The 17,148-nt window shown below is 35.3% G+C and overlaps 1 protein-coding gene across 17 annotated transcripts in view; it reads left to right on the top strand.

Moving 5' to 3' along the window:
• MKLN1 (muskelin 1) overlaps positions 1–17,148 on the top strand; it is a 339,272-nt gene that overhangs the window by 191,080 nt on the left and 131,044 nt on the right. For all 17 annotated transcript variants that reach the window (XR_008956433.1, XR_008956436.1, XR_008956431.1 and 14 more), the window contains one exon: positions 2,574–2,643. Coding sequence is in view for 5 of the 17 variants with exons in the window: in XM_044388340.3 (XP_044244275.1) it covers positions 2,574–2,643 (70 nt within the window). In the remaining 12 variants the exon portion in view is untranslated. The remainder of the gene's footprint in view (positions 1–2,573; positions 2,644–17,148) is intronic.

Here is a 17,148-nt window from a genome sequence, read left to right on the forward strand (position 1 = left end):
GTCATGGCTTTAAATATTTTAGCTATGATGTACTCATGTCCCTAAAGATACATGTATTTTTCAGTCCTGGCATTTCCCCTGAATTTTATCTTCAGATATCCAACTGCTGACTCTCCAAACGGCTGTTTAATAGGCATTTCAAAATTCACGGGACCACAACATATTGCAACTGTTTGCCCCCTTGACTTTGCATTTAGTGGTCCATCTGCTCAGTTTTCATATTGTGACTGGTTAGCCCCCTCATGTCATTCATTAACATGAATGATTTTTGTGGACTGACTTTATCATAGTTATAATATGTGAGATTTTCTTTCATGCTTTGTAACATTCATGTCAAAGTGATTTTTTAAAAATCCTAGTTTTTTAGCTTTAGCTTTTAACTATAGTATTTTTTCATGTAGGATTGTCTTCATTTTGTGTTTTATAACTCACTCTTAAAACACTTTTGGGGGGCACCTGGGAGCTCAGTTGGTTGAGCAAACAACTTTAGTTTTCGGATCATGTCATGATCTCAGGATTGTGAGATCGAGCCCTGTGTAGGGTTCTGTTGCTCAGCACGGAGTCTACTTGAGATTTTCTCTCCCTCTCATAAATAAATAGAATCTTTAAAAAAGAAATCCACCTTTTTTACTGATTATTAAAGTAATATGTGTTAATTTTAGAAAGCTAAAAAAGTACAACAAAGGAAAAAAGTCCATGTAATCTCATCATTGAAAGTGGCATTGACAATTTAGTATATGCTCTTTGCCTGTCTCTCCATGCATGAATATTATTACTTACAACACTTGATTCATCATGTATATACTATAAACTACTTTTTCTCTTCAGTTACTGTGTAGTGAACATTTTCCAATGACATTAAAGTTAGTTTGTAGAACATGAGTACATGGTATTTTGTAACACAAGTATGTAATAATTTGTGTAATTAATTCCTGATTGTGACACATTTAGGTTGGTTACAATTTGCTATTATAAACTGTGCTGTGATGACTGTGGATGATTTACATCCCCTGGATTATTTTTTAGGATAAGTTCCAAGAAGTGGAAATAATTCTCAGGCTGGATAGTATAGTAATTAAGAGCATTGGCTTTGAAGTCAGACTGCCTCAGGTTAAAATCCTAACTTCTTAGGTATATGTATATTTAGGCAAATTAATTTATGACTCTCATTTCTTAATCTGTACATTGAAGATAATAATAGTTTAGTACTTCTTAGGTGTCTATATATTTAGGCAAATTAATTTTTCTCTCTCATTTCTTAATCTGTGCTCCAGGCTTATCTTCTGAATTATCTGCTTCAATCGTAGGACCAGCCATTTCCCCTACAATTGCTGTTTTCTTTTATTGGGGAATGCTAGGTAGAAACCAAGCGTTGGGTGCTGGGTGTGCTCAGTGCTACTGGGCTGTCACCACTTTTAGTCCCTTTTAGTGAACAGAGCTAGCAAATACTATTTGTGTGTTGATTGTGCATGCATGCACATACATATCTATAATTATTTTCATATCTATTTATCTGTGTCCATATTAAATTAAATGTGAGTTCAAGTGATGTCTCTGGCTCTAATCCAGTACCACAGGGTTCATTCTAATCTTCTTCCCTTTGCTTTTCTCTAACTTTCCACTCCAAAGTGAAAAGCTTGATTCCACCATCTACCATCCATTCGGTTATTTGTTCATCCCCAGTATACATGTAAACTGATTCAGAATTAACCTATATCTCTGTGAAAAACAACTTTACCAAATATAGTGCAGTCTTTATGTATGGTTCTATTTTTCTTTAGCCTTATGGTTTCCAGTGAAAGCACCATCTTCCAAAGTTGCTTATATCATCCTTTTTTCACTCATTCTGCTTTTGACCTTGTGCTTTAAAGACTTCTTAATCTAGGGGCCCTTGGGTGGCATAGTCTATAAAGCATCTGACTCTTGCTTTAGGCTCAGATCATGATCTCTCAGTGTCATGAGATTGAGCCCTGTGTCAGGCTCAATGCTTAGTGTGGAGTCTGCTAAAATGTGTCTCTTCCTCTCCCTCTTTCTCTCTTTTAAATAAATCTTTAAAAAAGATTATTTGTCTCTCTGCTTGCACTCTTTCTCTCAAATAAATAAATCTTAAAAAAAAAAGTCTTCTTAATCTAAAGATAGATTATATGCATATACATATACACACATGATGTTGCATATAATACATGTATTACATACATATATGTAATATATAATAACATAATTGTACAGTATAATAATTTATCTAATATGTATAAATGGTATTTTATTTATTCTTAGGTATTTTATTTTCTTTTTTTACCTTTAATTTCTAAATACACCTACTGTTCACTTTGTCACTTGGTATGAAGTAGAAGTATATTTTTTCTTGCTTTTCTCCATTGTTTGAAATGCTACCTTTATCATATTTTAAAAATCTTATATATACTAGGACTTTCTGTTTCTTATTCTGTTTTATTGTCTCTTTTTGTTCAAGTTCCAAATACTATGTAACTGTGATTATTTTAGCATCTGGTAGGTTATTCCTTTTTTGCATGTTCATATTCACTTATAACTTTAATTATCTTTTATTTCAGGAACATTTTAGTGGATAAACCAAATGACCAGTCTTCGAGGTGGTCTTCAGAGAGCAACTATCCTCCCCAGGTAAGATTGTAGCTCCTGATACCATTTAGAAGTCAAAATTTAAATAGGCATTTAATTGATACCAGTTATCTGGAATCCATTAGTGACTTACTCAGTCTTTGAAATTGTGAGATGGATTTTTGTTTCCTTTTTTTGTTTGTTTAAGTGTTGGAAGAATGTTTATTTCATAGGGAAATGCAATGTGGAGTTTGATGAAACAGACTTTTTACTTTTGTCTACTGGAGCATTTATTTATTTATCTTTAAGGATTTTGTTTGAGAGAGAGCTCGAGAGCTCATGCTGCACATGAGCAGAGGGAGAGGGAGAGAGAGAATCTTAAGCAGATCCTTGCAGGGCTCAGTCTCACAACCCCGAGATCATGACCTGAGATGATTCAAGAATCAAGTCCTTAACTGACAGAACCACCCAGGTGCTCCTGTCTACGGGAGCATTTAAAATCTAATATGTATTTTTTCCACATTACTAATGATGCAAAATTAAGTTTCTTAATACCTTTTGAGGAAAATGTTAATGGAAAGAACTGGTTGTGGTGCCATTACTGTTTAGAGTGGTAACTGATCTTAGTGCTGATCTGAGCAGAGGTTGTGACTTCTATTGTACTTAAACTCCAGTTATTCTGTAAATGTTTAAGGAGATGTTAGTAAGTTGAACTTTGATTCAGTGACTCAATGACTGCCTTTTAGGGAAAATAAACTTAATACAGTTTGTTATTTTGCTAAAGTGGTATATTTAGCTGATGTCAAGACCATGAACTAAATTCTTCCCTTGACAAGTGGTGTCTGAGGTCATTTGAATTTAAAAATAGTCATTCTTTCAGTTATATACTTTAGGCATTAGAAGTTACTATGTCCATGTCCTTGAGGAAATGAATGCTGTGATAGGTAAAGCGGATGGGTAGGTGAAACTTATTTTTTATTCTAGTGTAATTTTTGGAAGCCTAATCTCTATACTTATTTTTCCATACACACATATATATTAATATATATAATATATATTAATATATATTAATATTAATATTATATATATATATATTTAAAACTGTTTGCATACCTTTTTGGATCACCTGGTGTCTAAATATTCTATTGCATGGGCACCTGGATGGCTTAGTTGGTTAAGTGTCTGACTCTTGGTTTTGGCTCAGGTCATGATGTCATGGTGTTTAGATTAAGTCTGGAGTCAGGCTCTGTGCTCAGCAGGGAGTCTGCCTCTCCCGCCCTCTCTCCCTCTTCCCCTCCCGCAGCTCATGTGTGTGTGTGCATATGCTCGTGCTCTCTCTCAAATAAATAAAATCTTAAAAAAAAAAAAAGTTCCATTGCAAAATATACATCCAAAGAATATATATTCATACTTTTTATATATGTATAAGGAGTAATAAAATACCTATTTATTCATCAACTGTCATTAGAAGTATAAAGTGTCCACAACCTTTTGAAGCCTCTTGTGAGGCCTGTCTTATATTTGTCCTCTAATTCCACCGCAGTAACTACGATTTCATGCTTTGTTAAGCATTTTCTTACGGTATTATGTGCTATGATTTAAGTTTTTTTTTTTTTTTTTTTTTTTTTTAAAGATTTTATTTATTTATGTGACAGAGAGACAGCCAGCGAGAGAGGGAACACAGCAGGGGGAGTGGGAGAGGAAGAAGCAGGCTCATAGCAGAGGAGCCCGATGTGGGACTCGATCCCGGTATGCCGGGATCACGCCCTGAGCCGAAGGCAGACGCTTTAACGACTGCGCTACCCAGGCGCCCCTGATTTAAGTTTTATCTGGCTTTGACTTTATATAAATCTAAATTGAGTCACTCATTATAAATCTTGATCTGCTTTTCTTTTGCTTTACATTATGGTATTTCTTAATGTTGCTGAGTATAATTGTAGTTTCTTAATTTCCAGTGTGTAAGTATGCCAAAATGTATTTATCCATTTTGTAATTGATAGGCTTTTCAGTTTTTTACAGTTTTTTGCTATTATGAATAGGCTGCTATGAACAATTTTGTATGTTGTCTCCTGGTACACATGTACAGATTTTCTTTAGGGTATATATTTTGGAGCAGGGCTGGTGGATCATAGGGTTATGTGTATGTTCAGGTCATGCAAAACTGTTTTACAAAATGGCTGTATAATTTACTCTCACTGACAGCATATGAAAGTTACTGTGCATTGCATTCTCCCCTTCACTTCTATGGCTGATTTTTAGGTTTCGCCAGTCTTTTAGATCTTTCATTATAACTCACTATGCTTTTAATTTGCATTTACCTGTTTATTTTCAAGCCGTGTTGCATATGTTGGTGGGCTTACATTGTGTATGTTGTTGGTGCATGCCCCCCACCTACTGTTCCCTGAGGTTGAATACATTGTGTTTTTAATCATGTTTTTCTTATTCACTTTTTCATTTTACTTAAATTGAGCCCTCGAACTTGGTGTGTGTTTGTTTTTACTTAGTTGGTTTTTATGTTTTACCAATGAATTATATATAATTTTTTTATTATTACTGAAACTGTGGTAACCTCTTTACTGTGAAATTTTCTTTTTTTGTTGTGGAACAGTATTTTTAAGGCAGTAGTACTTAATGTGTTTTTACTTATTTATTTGCTTATTCATTGAAAAATTACTTAGTAAGCACCCATGAGGTGCCAAATTTTATAGCAGTGAGCTATTGTCTTTCCTCTTAATGAGCCAAGAAATATCTTGAATCAATTAATATTTAATGTGGTAAGTCCTAGAGTAGAAGTTACTTAAAGTTTTTATGATTTAAAAGAGACTAAGTTATCATGAAAATGGGTAGCATAAATCTGTTTATCTTCATTGTAATTACAAGTCAGATATAACTGGGGTTCCATGTAGCCAATCTCAAAGAACAGTGGTCTTGCCAGAAAAATATAATTGAAAGTAATTTCAGTTTTCACTTAGTTTTGTCAGAAACTGCCATATGAGATGGAATGGATATAGTTTTAATATGTAGATACGTAGCAAGTAGTCTTATACTCCTAGTGGATGTGAGCTAGGTCTGTAATACTAATTCTAACCCTTCTTTTTTTCCAAACCATATTCTGAAAATTACTAAAAGGGCTGAATTTTTAAAAGATGCCCACAAAAAGTTTATGAAAGCTGGGCCCTGAAATTGATTCATACTCAGCATAAGTATAAAACAAAAGGAATCCCTGTCTCGGGGTACTGTGGGAAGAGTTGCATTGGCACTGAGTAGAGGAGGAGAAAAGGAAGAAAACCCATCCCTGAGAGGTTTCAGCCATGTATTGTTATTTGTTTATATTTGGTAATCAGATTCTTAATACTTGGCTACTGAGGAAACCTTATGGTGTGATTTTAGTTTTAAGTGGTTCTGGATGTATAGTGCTCTTAAGGTTCTCAATAGAAGCAAGTGCAGATCCTCTCTGGAGATAGTTACCTTTTCCTGAGGCTTCAGGTAGTCTCCTTAAATCGTTATTCACACACACAAAGATAACCAAATGTACCAGGAAACAAGGTACCTTTAGTAAGAACTAGGAAGGAAGGATAGCAGAAACCTGCAAAAATGTTAGGTATAGGAATTAAAAGTACTGAAAGATACTGAAATTAAAGTAATTAACATATCGTATTTAAAGAAATAAAAGGTATTTGTAAGGAATAGGAATCTTTAAAAAGTGATCTAGCAGATTTGGAAAAAAGAGCCAAATAAAACTTCCTTAAATGAAAAATATAATAATAAAAATTAATTTTGACCAACTGTCCTACTAAGGAGGTTGAAATAGGAAAAAAAAATTTTTTTTGAAGGTGCAGTATATTGGTAACAAAGAAGTAAAGAGTGATGGGGCCAAGATTGAGGAAAATATAGGAACCCAAAGAGGGGAACCACTTTTAGGGCCCCTTTTCCACTGGGTTTCTTTTAATTCCTGAAGAAGTGGTTAAGATACTGAAAAGCTGAACAGCACTTCTGACAGACTCTTGAGGCCAGAAGATAAAGGTCAGAAATCAGAGCCTGGAATGTGGTAGAGTAGCAGATTCCCTACTCTGGGTTAGGACCCTGAAGCTATGTTTGAGGAATAAAGGTGAACCAGAGATACTCTGACCCTTATAGGGACTAAAGCCCAATTTCATATTATCTCAGTCCTTGAAATTTGATTAAAATAATCAAGAAGTGGGGGACCTGGGTGGCTCAGTGGATTGAGCGTCTGCCTTCAGCTTAGGTCGTGATCCTGGAGTCCCGGGATCGAGTCCTGTGTTGGGGTCTTGCTCAGTGAGGAGTCGGCTTCTCCCTCTCCCTCTGTGCTTTCTCTCACTCTCTTTCAAGTAAATAAATAAAATCTTAAAAAATATATATCAAGAAGTGGTAGTATCACTAGTCATGGGCCTGCAGCAGGTACACCTCTTCTAGAGGAAGATAATATGCTAGGCATCTAGTTTTTTTTAGTTTTCTGTATTTGATATCTACCAAAAATAACAGAGTTTACAGATAATAGCATTTTAGATATAGGTTTTAAAATAAGTGTCCCTAGTGTGTTAAAGGAAAAAAGGAGATGAAAATCAATATTGGAAATTTTGGCAGGGAATCGGAAACTATTACAAAAAAAAAAAAGACCAAAATAGAAATGAAAAATATAGTAACCAAAACTGCAAATTGCAGTTATGAGAATAAAAAAGAATTATCCAAAAACACTTTCTAACATGTAATGTGCTTTATGTAAAGTGGCAATATTATTGTCATAGATCACTGAGAAAATAATTATTGCCAATATTTTTTTTAAAAGATTTTATTTATTTATTTGACAGAGAGAGAGACAGGCAGCGAGAGAGGGAACACAAGCAGGGGGAGTGGGAGAGGAAGAAGCAGGCTCCTAGTGGAGGAGCCTGATGTGGGGCTTGATCCCAGAACTCCGGGATCACGCCCTGAGCCAAAGGCAGACGCTTAACAACTGAGCCACCCAGGCGCCCCTGTTGCCGATAATATTAATATGACAGAAACAAAAAATTACTTACCTTTGTAATTTATTTTAATAATAAAGTACTACCTGACCAACCTATTTCAGAACACTTAAGAGGATTCTCAGGATATATAGCTTAGTTCTATTATTTTAATTTTGGATAAGGAGAAACCTTATTTCATGAAATGTTACCATATAATTAGTATGGGAATTGTCTGTATTTCTCCACATTTGTTTTTAGTGATTCTAAGTTCCGCCCCCCCACCCCATGGCCATATGGTAATTTTAAGGATTTGGTGCAGGAACTAGCTACTTTACTGCCCGAAAACTGTGAGAAGTATTTCTATTTCTAATGTGTTTTGGTTTTATAGATAGTTGATTCTGTTATTCACAATAGTTATGTTTTATAAAGTTGGCATGAACACTGCACTAGTGAATACTGAGCCTTTGCTCCTAGGGGAAGTACAGAGTTAGATTCCTCCGTGTCTTTGGTCATAACATTTTTGTCTGCCAATCAGTACATAACCTTACTTTATATGTGTTTCTGTTTACAGGCACTGTATTATATATATATATTTAGTTTATATATATATATATTTAGTTTTTATATATAAATTTAGTTTATATATATGTGTGTGTGTGTATATATATATAGTTTATTCATTAGCATTGAACTTACAGCTGTAGCACTATAACTCATGGCTGAATGAAGCTTGAAATAAAGAGTCTAGACAGAAAGGATCACTATTTTGAGTGAGTCTTGCCACAGGGAAGCCAGAGAGTTTTCACAGTCTTTCTCAGGATCTGCCTGATGGCATATGGCAGACTCTTGAGGAAACTAAGGTTTTGACTCAGATTTAGCCAGAGAAAAATGAACATGTTCTAAGAGACTTTCCCACATAAGTCTTTGTGTAGGTCCTGCGAACTCAGAAATGCTTCCCGTAGAGGAGGTACTCCTGGACTCATGTTTCACCAGCTCTAGGTACTCCCTTTGCTGTAGGAGTGTAGCGGCCTGGCCTCTTCATTAGAACCTTTCAAGCCAGGTGAGCACTGAAGGAGGGACTGAAATTCCCCTGGGGCTCAGGGAACTTCTTCGAAATTCCTTTGAAAAGGGGGCATCACTGCCCCAGCCCGATGCATATTTCCTCTGTAAGGCACATCACAGCCTTCTTGCCCTTAGAAACATTAGACATCATTTCAACACTCTGCTTGGGGATCATTTTAGACAGCAAGATCACCAGCAGAAACCACAAAAGTATAAAAGGTGTGGCACTACATAGACGGTGAAAAGGACATTTGTTTCTAATATAATAGAGTTAAACCAAGAAGGCAGAGTGTCCCTTGTTTGACCTTAGCTGGGAGAGTGTGCATTGGGTAACTCAGATCTTTTGCCACTTGGAACATGTCTGGGAATGATTATGAGGTGCTGCGAGTATTGGTTTTGGTGCTGGAAATAAATTTTAGTGAGTAGGTGAATTCACAAATAAGGAATCCACAAATAATGAGAAGTGACTATACAGTAACTAATAATTCATTTATCATGTCTTGAACAGATCTGAGAATCAGAAAGAAAAAAAAAAAAGAGGACGCTGAAAAACTGACATCATTGTGGTAAAATTTTAGGTCCTGGGGGTCTTCCTAGAATCTGCTTTGGTTATAATGTTACTCTGTTTGGTTAGTTATTTCCTCAGGTTTCAGCACCTGGAAGTAATTGTGTGTGTTGGGGGATGGGGGACAGAACTGTAAAAGACACATTGATGGCCAGCTAACACCTGACATAAAGGGTCACAAGGGAAAAGATAGAAAAATCTAAGTAACAAATAGAAAAACAAAAGTGTAACATTTAGGGGGTATTTATTAGAAAAATGGATTATACTCTATATTTAGTGTGTATATTTCAGTAGATACTGCATACCTTCCTCAGTTTCACTTACTGGAATAAATAAAGTAGTAATGGTTTTCATTCTTGTCTTCATTTCTGTACCCATTGAAGTTTTGCCAAAAAGGACCCCAATTAAACTTTTTACCTTTTATTCTAAAATTTTGTCACTAAGCTAATCATTATGCAATTCTGTTGGATCTGATTCTGATTGGAACTTTAATTCTAATTCTGATGCATTTGATTGTAAATCTTAAAGCCTTGTGTGGTATGTGATTTTAACACCATCCTCATTATGACAGGTCCCTCTATTATTTTGCTACTCCTGTATAACAGATCACAAATTTAGCAGCAACCTGCCTACTAGCTTACAGTTGCACAGGGTTAAGTCCAGCATGGCGGTGTGAGGTTCTTTTCTTAGGGTGAAATCCAGGTATTGGCTAAGTTCTCATCTTCTGGCTCTGGAGAAAAATGAGCTTTGCTGTTGTCAGAATTCAGTTTCTTGTGGTTGTAGGACTGAAGTCTTCGTTTTCTTGCTGGCTGTCAGCTAAGAGCTATTCTTAGTTCCTAGACCCTGCCCACATTCCTTGTCACATGGCCCCCTTCATTTTCAAGTGAGCAGTGGTGCATCGATTTCTTCTTGTGCTTTGAATTTCTGACTTCTTGTCCCTAATCTCTAGACTCACAGTTAAAGACTCATGATTAGGTCAGGCCCACCCAGATAATCTGTTTTATTTAAAATGAACTGATTTGGAACCTTAACTGTATCTATCATAATTCCTTCATAGCAGCTCCTGGATTAGTGTTTGACTGACTGTCTAGGAGAAGGTTTGATACACCAGAGACCAGAAATTATGCCTGCAGTATCTTCTAACCTTTCGTCTGTAGCTTTCATTCATTCAATTTGGTATGTACAAATTTAGTGGCTGCTGTATGTCAGACTCTCTTGTGGTGGTTTGACTAAGGAAAATCAGTGAGGCATAAGCAGGACACAGTCATGTTTCTGCCCTCACAGAGGTTATTTTTTGAGGAGAGAGACAATACCCAAAATAAATAATGTATTAAGAGGTGAAAAGGGCTATTACAATAATCCTGGCAAGAGATTTTGGAAGCTTTTGACAGGGTGGTAGTTGCCCAGGTGAGAAAAACTGACTGTGAAAGCACTTTGAAAAATGTAAGATCATATGTATACATTTTTAAGCCTTTTGTTAACACATACACAAATACAAAAGATGAATATTGCTTCTCTTTTCTCTTCTGAGTGGGTATTATTTTTGACAAGAAAAGGTAGGGGAGATTCTTGCTTTTTTATTCTCTCTTATGTTTTATATGCCTTCTGTCTCTATCACATATTGTTGTAAATAATCTGCCATTGACTCTATGGAAACTAGGATCAGAGAGTTCACCTTTCTAGAATAGAATTGTGTTTTTTCATACATAAAAATAAGGTTTTAGGGTTATCATGTACTCTTAAGTGTTTTATTTCTAGATTTCTAAATTGTATATTTTGTATGATCTGGAAGTCTTTTTCTGAACGTGGTGGGTAAATGGAAGTATTATTCTATTACTAGTTAACATCAAATCTTTTTTTTTTTTTTTTGATAGCAGAAATACTTGTTTTGTATCCATCATAGAATCATAGGACTCCTTTCATTCTTCGTGTTGTGGTTAGTTGTTAGTGTGTGTTTTCCTCATTAGATTTTAAGATCCTTGAAAAAGTAGCATTTTGTTTTACTGATTTCTGTATTTCCCTTTCAGTGGTGTCATGGCAAAGCTGGGAATTTTGTGTTTGCTGTGATTAAAAAAAACAAACAAACAAGTATTATGTAGAAAATCAATGTGATTAGGAATTAGATTCCAGTATAATTCAAATGTTTGAGTTGTACAGTGTCCATCAGGCAGGCACACGTATCATATTAGTAAGTAATTTATCTAGGAATGAAATACAAATATTTTTCTTTTAATTTATATCTGTTTTTTTCAGATGGCTACTGAGTTGTCAGTACATAAATACTTACTAAGTTGTTTGGACCTAACTACTTAATAAATGGAACTGTTAATATTTATTTTGGCCTTGGATGCTATATTATCTATTGCTATGTAATAAATTACCCCAAACTTAGCAGCTAAAAACAAGCATTTATTATTTCACACTGTCAGGGATCTGAGAGTGGCTTAGCTGGGTGGTTCTAGCTCAGGGTCTCTTTGAGGTTGCAGTCAAGGTGTCAGCCAGACTGCAGTTATCTCAAGGCTTGCCTGGAGTTGGAGGATTCACTTTTCTCGTTCTCCAGTTTGTAGATTGCATATCGTGGGATTTCTCTGCCTCCATAGTTACGTGAGCCAATTTCCATAATATATCTCTTATGTATTTTTCTGTATATCCTATTTGTGTTCTGTTTCTCTGGAGAACCCTAATATACCCAACTGTCTTCAACTTTCATGGTTCCCCAACTTTACTTTCCTGTTGCTGCTGCTGCTGCTGTGTCTGCTCTATGAATGTACTTAGCCCCATACCAAAAGCTTGGGAGCGAGGACCTACTTCACAGCTTTTTGTCTCCCCTTCTTCCTGTGAGCATGCACTTCCCCCCAGAGTTTGCCTTTGTGCACTAAGGTATTCCATACCTTCAGATATTTCCTTTTCATATCATATCAAGTTTTTATAGTTTTTTTCTTTTTCAGGCAATAGATTGTTTAAAACGTCTAACTTATAGAGACACTTCAAAGAATAATAACAGTCATTGCTGCAGGGATTTGGGAAGAAGGGTATCTATATATTCTGAAATCTGATATTGAAAATCTGAATTATTACAATCTTTTTGAATAATATCTGACAAGGGCCATTGATATGGAGAGTACATTTGTCCTACTCAGTTCAGTCCTTGCCAGGACTCTGCCTCTTAGAAATAAAAGGATAAGTATGTTAGATGTACACAAGTATTTAATACAGTAATTCTTAAGTAATGTAATTCTGGGGAGATAAAGAATACCTATTTATAGAGGAATGCTAGAATACATTTTTCATGGGATATTGTTAGCCATTTAAATAAAGTGAACTGGCTTTGTATCAGTTAACTTGGAGGGATTTCCACCATAAAGGAAGAAAAGCATGGTACAGAGAATCATCTACCATAAGATCCTACTGATGTTACCCGAATGACAACTCTCTCTCACCAGTATGTATGTATGTATGTATGTATGTGGTTATGTATGTACATTTGTATTTGATGCAATGAGTCTAGATAAAGATATGAAAGGACACACGTCTAACTGTTAGCATTGGTGAGAAGAAGAGATGAGGGAGGAAAAAGAGAAAACAAAACAATTACTTAAAAAGTTTGGCCTGCTAAAAACAGCATATATGATATTCCGCTTATGTAAAGAATGTGTCTGTGTGAGTGTGTGCGTAGAGTGTTAAACTGAATTATTACCAAAATGGTGGTGGTGGTTATAACAGGATGGTGGATTTTTAATTTCTTTTAAATTTCATTCTTATAGTTTTAAAATCTGTTCTTAAGTTTAAAGTAAAGCCATTTTCATTTTGAGACCTAATGAGGGAACATTGCTTTTAATTTGGAATCATCTGTGCTGGTAGAAGTAAATATACCATGAATGAAAACCCCATAAATACTTTAAGATAGTAATTGCACCCTTTTCCCTCATCAGAATGTTTTATCAGAGTTACTGATACTGCCTGGAAAACCTGTTTTTCAAGGTGACTGGCAAATATCCTAGTGTTGGTTAAAATGTACGTTTAGTAATTAACACATGTCTTGATAATTGCTTTAAGAAAGATTAGATCATAACTTTTACTAAAATTATAAGCTCCTTCCGAGGTAGTTTAAGTGAAAGTATGATTTTAGGTAATATCCTTTGCTTTCTGGGGCCAGAGAAGGCAGTTAAAATTGTTTGACTAACAACAAGTATTCTTTTTGTATAATCTAAGTAGGTCAGAGAAACTTAAGTGATTATTTAATACAGTTGGTGTGTGTGTGGTAGGTGGGTAGTTGTATGCTTTTGTTTATGTAGTATGTTCAGGTTATTCTTTGATGAATCATAACAAGAATATTATCAGAATAAGTGCAAAGTGAGGAAGGAAATGTAAGAAAATATATGCATTTCAGTATAATTTCTAGCATGCAACTAGGATACCAGTAAATTTATAAAGTGTCTTAATGGTATTTTATCCAAGTTTATAAAAGGAGCATTATTTACATTATATAATACATTTTTAATTAATATAATTTACTTGGACCTTAAGTGTACAGTATTCATTTTGAAAAATGCACACATAAATATAATTCACACCTCTATCAAGATATATAATGTTTCTACCCCCTCAAAAAGATCCTTTCTGTTTCTTACCAGTGAATCCCTATCTCTCCTACCCTCCTTTCAGAGGCAATCACTGTTCAGATTCTTTTGGCATAGATTAGTTTTTGCCAGTTCTAAAACTTAACATAAACTGAGTCATAGAGCATATATATACTCTTATATATGGTTTTGTATGCTTAGAATGTTTTTCATGTTTATTCATATTGTTGCATGCGTCACGTTCTTTTCTTACAGAATACTATTCTGTTCTATGGATATAGCATAATCTGTCTTTTTTTTTTTTTTTAAGATTTATTTATTTTTTTAGAGAGAGCAAGAGTGGGGGAAGGGGCAGAGGGAGAGAGAGAATATCCAAGGAGACTCCTGCTGAACATGGAGCCCAACATGGGTCTTGAGCTCAGGAGCCATGAGATCATGACTTAAGCTGAAACCAAGAGTTGGATGCTCAACTGACTGAGCCACCCAGGCATCCTATACCATAATTTGTTTACCCATTCTTCTATTTTTGAACATTTGCATTGTTTCAGTTTTTGGTGATTATAAATAAAGCTTATATATGAATTCTTTTAGAAGATTTTACTACTAATATGTATTTTTTATTCTTTTGGGTATATATCTAGAGGTAGAATTACTGCATTTTAAGGTAGAGATATATTACTTTCTATGAAATTATCAGACTGCCAGTTGCTTCACAGCCTCACCAACATTTGGCATTGAAACACATTTTAATTTTAGTGATTATTGTTGGTGTGGAGTGGTTTTAATTTATAATTCTTTGATGACTAATGATTTAAGAACTTTTTTCCATTTGCTTATTGGCTATTCATTTATCTTTTCTGTGAATTCTTTACTCCTTTTAAAAAAATGGAGTTGTTTGCTTTTTTTATTACTGAGTTGTAGGAATTGCTTATATTTTTTCTCAATATAAATTCTTAATTATGTATTGCAAATATTTTCTCTAAGTCTGTGGCTTGCTTATTCATATTTTTTAAAGATTTATTTATTTATTTTAGGGAGAGAGAGAGCATGTGCATGGGAGCGCAGGTGAGGGGAGGGGCAGAGGGATAGGGAATATCCAAGTAGACTCCTCCTGAGCACTGAGGACACGAGATCATGACCTGAGCCAAAACCAAGAGTTGGACGCTTAACCGACTAAGCCACCTAAGCACCCCTTATTCATTTTCTTAATACTAACTTTTATAATTTTTAAATAGCTATTAAGGTATAATTGATATACAATAAGCTTGACATTTTTAGTGTACAGTTTGAAAATTTTTCATCCATATACCTTTAAAAATACCACCACACTTAAAATATTAGACATATCTACTATCCCAGAAGTTTCTCATATCTCCTTTTAATTTGTCTCACTTTACCTCCATCCCCATCTCTAGGTAACTACAGATCTGTGTTCTTTCACTATTGATTCATTCACATTTTCTAGGATTTTATGTAAATGGAAAAATATAGTATATATTTCTTTTGTCTGATTTCACTCAAAGATATCTTGAAATTCATCTGTATTGTTTGTGTCAATAATTTATCCATTTTTGTTGCCTAGCTGAATTCTCTTGTATCTTACGTATCAGTTTGTTTATCCAGTTACCTGTTGATGGACATTAGTTTGTTTCTAGTTTTTGGCTATTACAAATAAAGATACAATGAAAAGTAATGTACGAGTGTTTGTGGTTCTAATTTGCATCTTAAAAATGATTAGTGATGTTGACCATCTTCTCATATGCCTGTTGTGCCTTCCTTAAATGTTCTTTGATGAAGTGGCTATTCAAAGCTTTGTCCATTTAAAAATTTGGTGTTTTCTTACTGTTGAATCTTGAGTTTTTTTAATGTCTCGTATATAGGTAATTTATCAGATATTTGATTTGCAAATATCTTCTCATCTTCTGTATTACTCCCCCCTGGCTCCAACTTTCTTTCTCCTAATATTGGGGGGAATCTTTATTAAGTATGATGCTGGCTGTAGATATTTTATAGATGTCTTCTCTCAGTTGAGAAAGTTGCCTTTTTTGTATAGTTTTCTGAGGGTTTCTAATCCTGAATGGGTATTGATTTTGTTGTTGTTACTCCACACCTTAAAATCTATTGTGTTTCTCTACTGTACCTGAAATAAAGTCCAAATTTCATAATCTGGTCGGATGTTACAGCTCTTTTACAGCAAGATGGGCAGTCTATTCCTCTACCTTACAAATCCTGACTGACTGGCCTTGTGACTTGCTTTCACTACCAGGAAATTCTATAAAAATGTTATTGCAGCTTCTGAGCAAGGCCTCAGGAGGCTTTATAGCTCTGCGATCTCTTGGAACTCTGAGAGCACAATGCTCTGAAGAAAGCCCACCAGACCTCCTTGAGGATACAGCCCTACATGGAGAGGCTCAATTGCCTTAGCAAAGTTCAGCTTCCTCATTTCCATTCCTACTAAGCCCGCTTCTCCAGCCAGTCTACCAGATGATACAGCAACATGATTGAGTTTAGGAGCTACCATTGGAAGAACTGTCCATTGAACTCACAGAATCTTAAGACCTCATAAATCACATAAATGTTGTTTTCAGACACTGAGGTTATTACATAGCTTACATGGATCTGGACTTTTGTAGTCTTATTTCCATGCTACCTGTTTCTTTGCCAGCCCTTTCAATTAAATGATATTCCCAATTACCCCGTTACTCGAGTTAGAAGCTAAATCATCATCCTTGATACCTCCCTCCCCTTCCTACATCCAGTTATCACTAAATTCCATTTATTCTGTCTCCAAAATATGTCAGAGCTGTCTAACGCTCTTCATCTCCATACCAGTCTAGTCTAAGTCTTCGTCTCATCTCTTGCTTGAATTACTGTAACAACATCTAACTGGTCTGTCAGTTCCTTTGATTTATTCTCCACAAAGCATACTGTGTGTGTGTGTGTGTGTGCGCGTTAAATGTTGATCAGATCTTGGCTTTCCATTGTGTTTAATAGATCCCATTGTGTTTATAATTCAGACTCCTTATAATGGCATAGAATGCCCTGGTGACTGCTTACCTCTTCGGTCTCAACACATGCCATTTGACCTTGCTGGTTTTGTGTAGTAGATTGAGTAGTGAGCCCCCTGCAAAGATATGTGGAATCCTAAAATGTGACCTTAAGGTCTTAGCAGATGTAATTAATTTAAAGATCTCAAGGGGAGATCATCCTGGCTTAAGCTTAGGCCCTAAACCCAATGAGGAGTATCTTTGTTCAACACAGAAAGATACCAGGAAGAAGGCCATGTGAACATGGAGGCAGATTGGAGTTACACTGCCACAAGCCGAGAATACCAGATGCCACTAGATACTGGAAGAGGAAAAGAAGGATCCTCTCCTAGAGCTTTCCAAGGGAAATG

This window comes from Ursus arctos, unplaced genomic scaffold (genome assembly GCF_023065955.2).
Source record: "Ursus arctos isolate Adak ecotype North America unplaced genomic scaffold, UrsArc2.0 scaffold_3, whole genome shotgun sequence".
NCBI classification, from domain to species: domain Eukaryota; kingdom Metazoa; phylum Chordata; class Mammalia; order Carnivora; family Ursidae; genus Ursus; species Ursus arctos.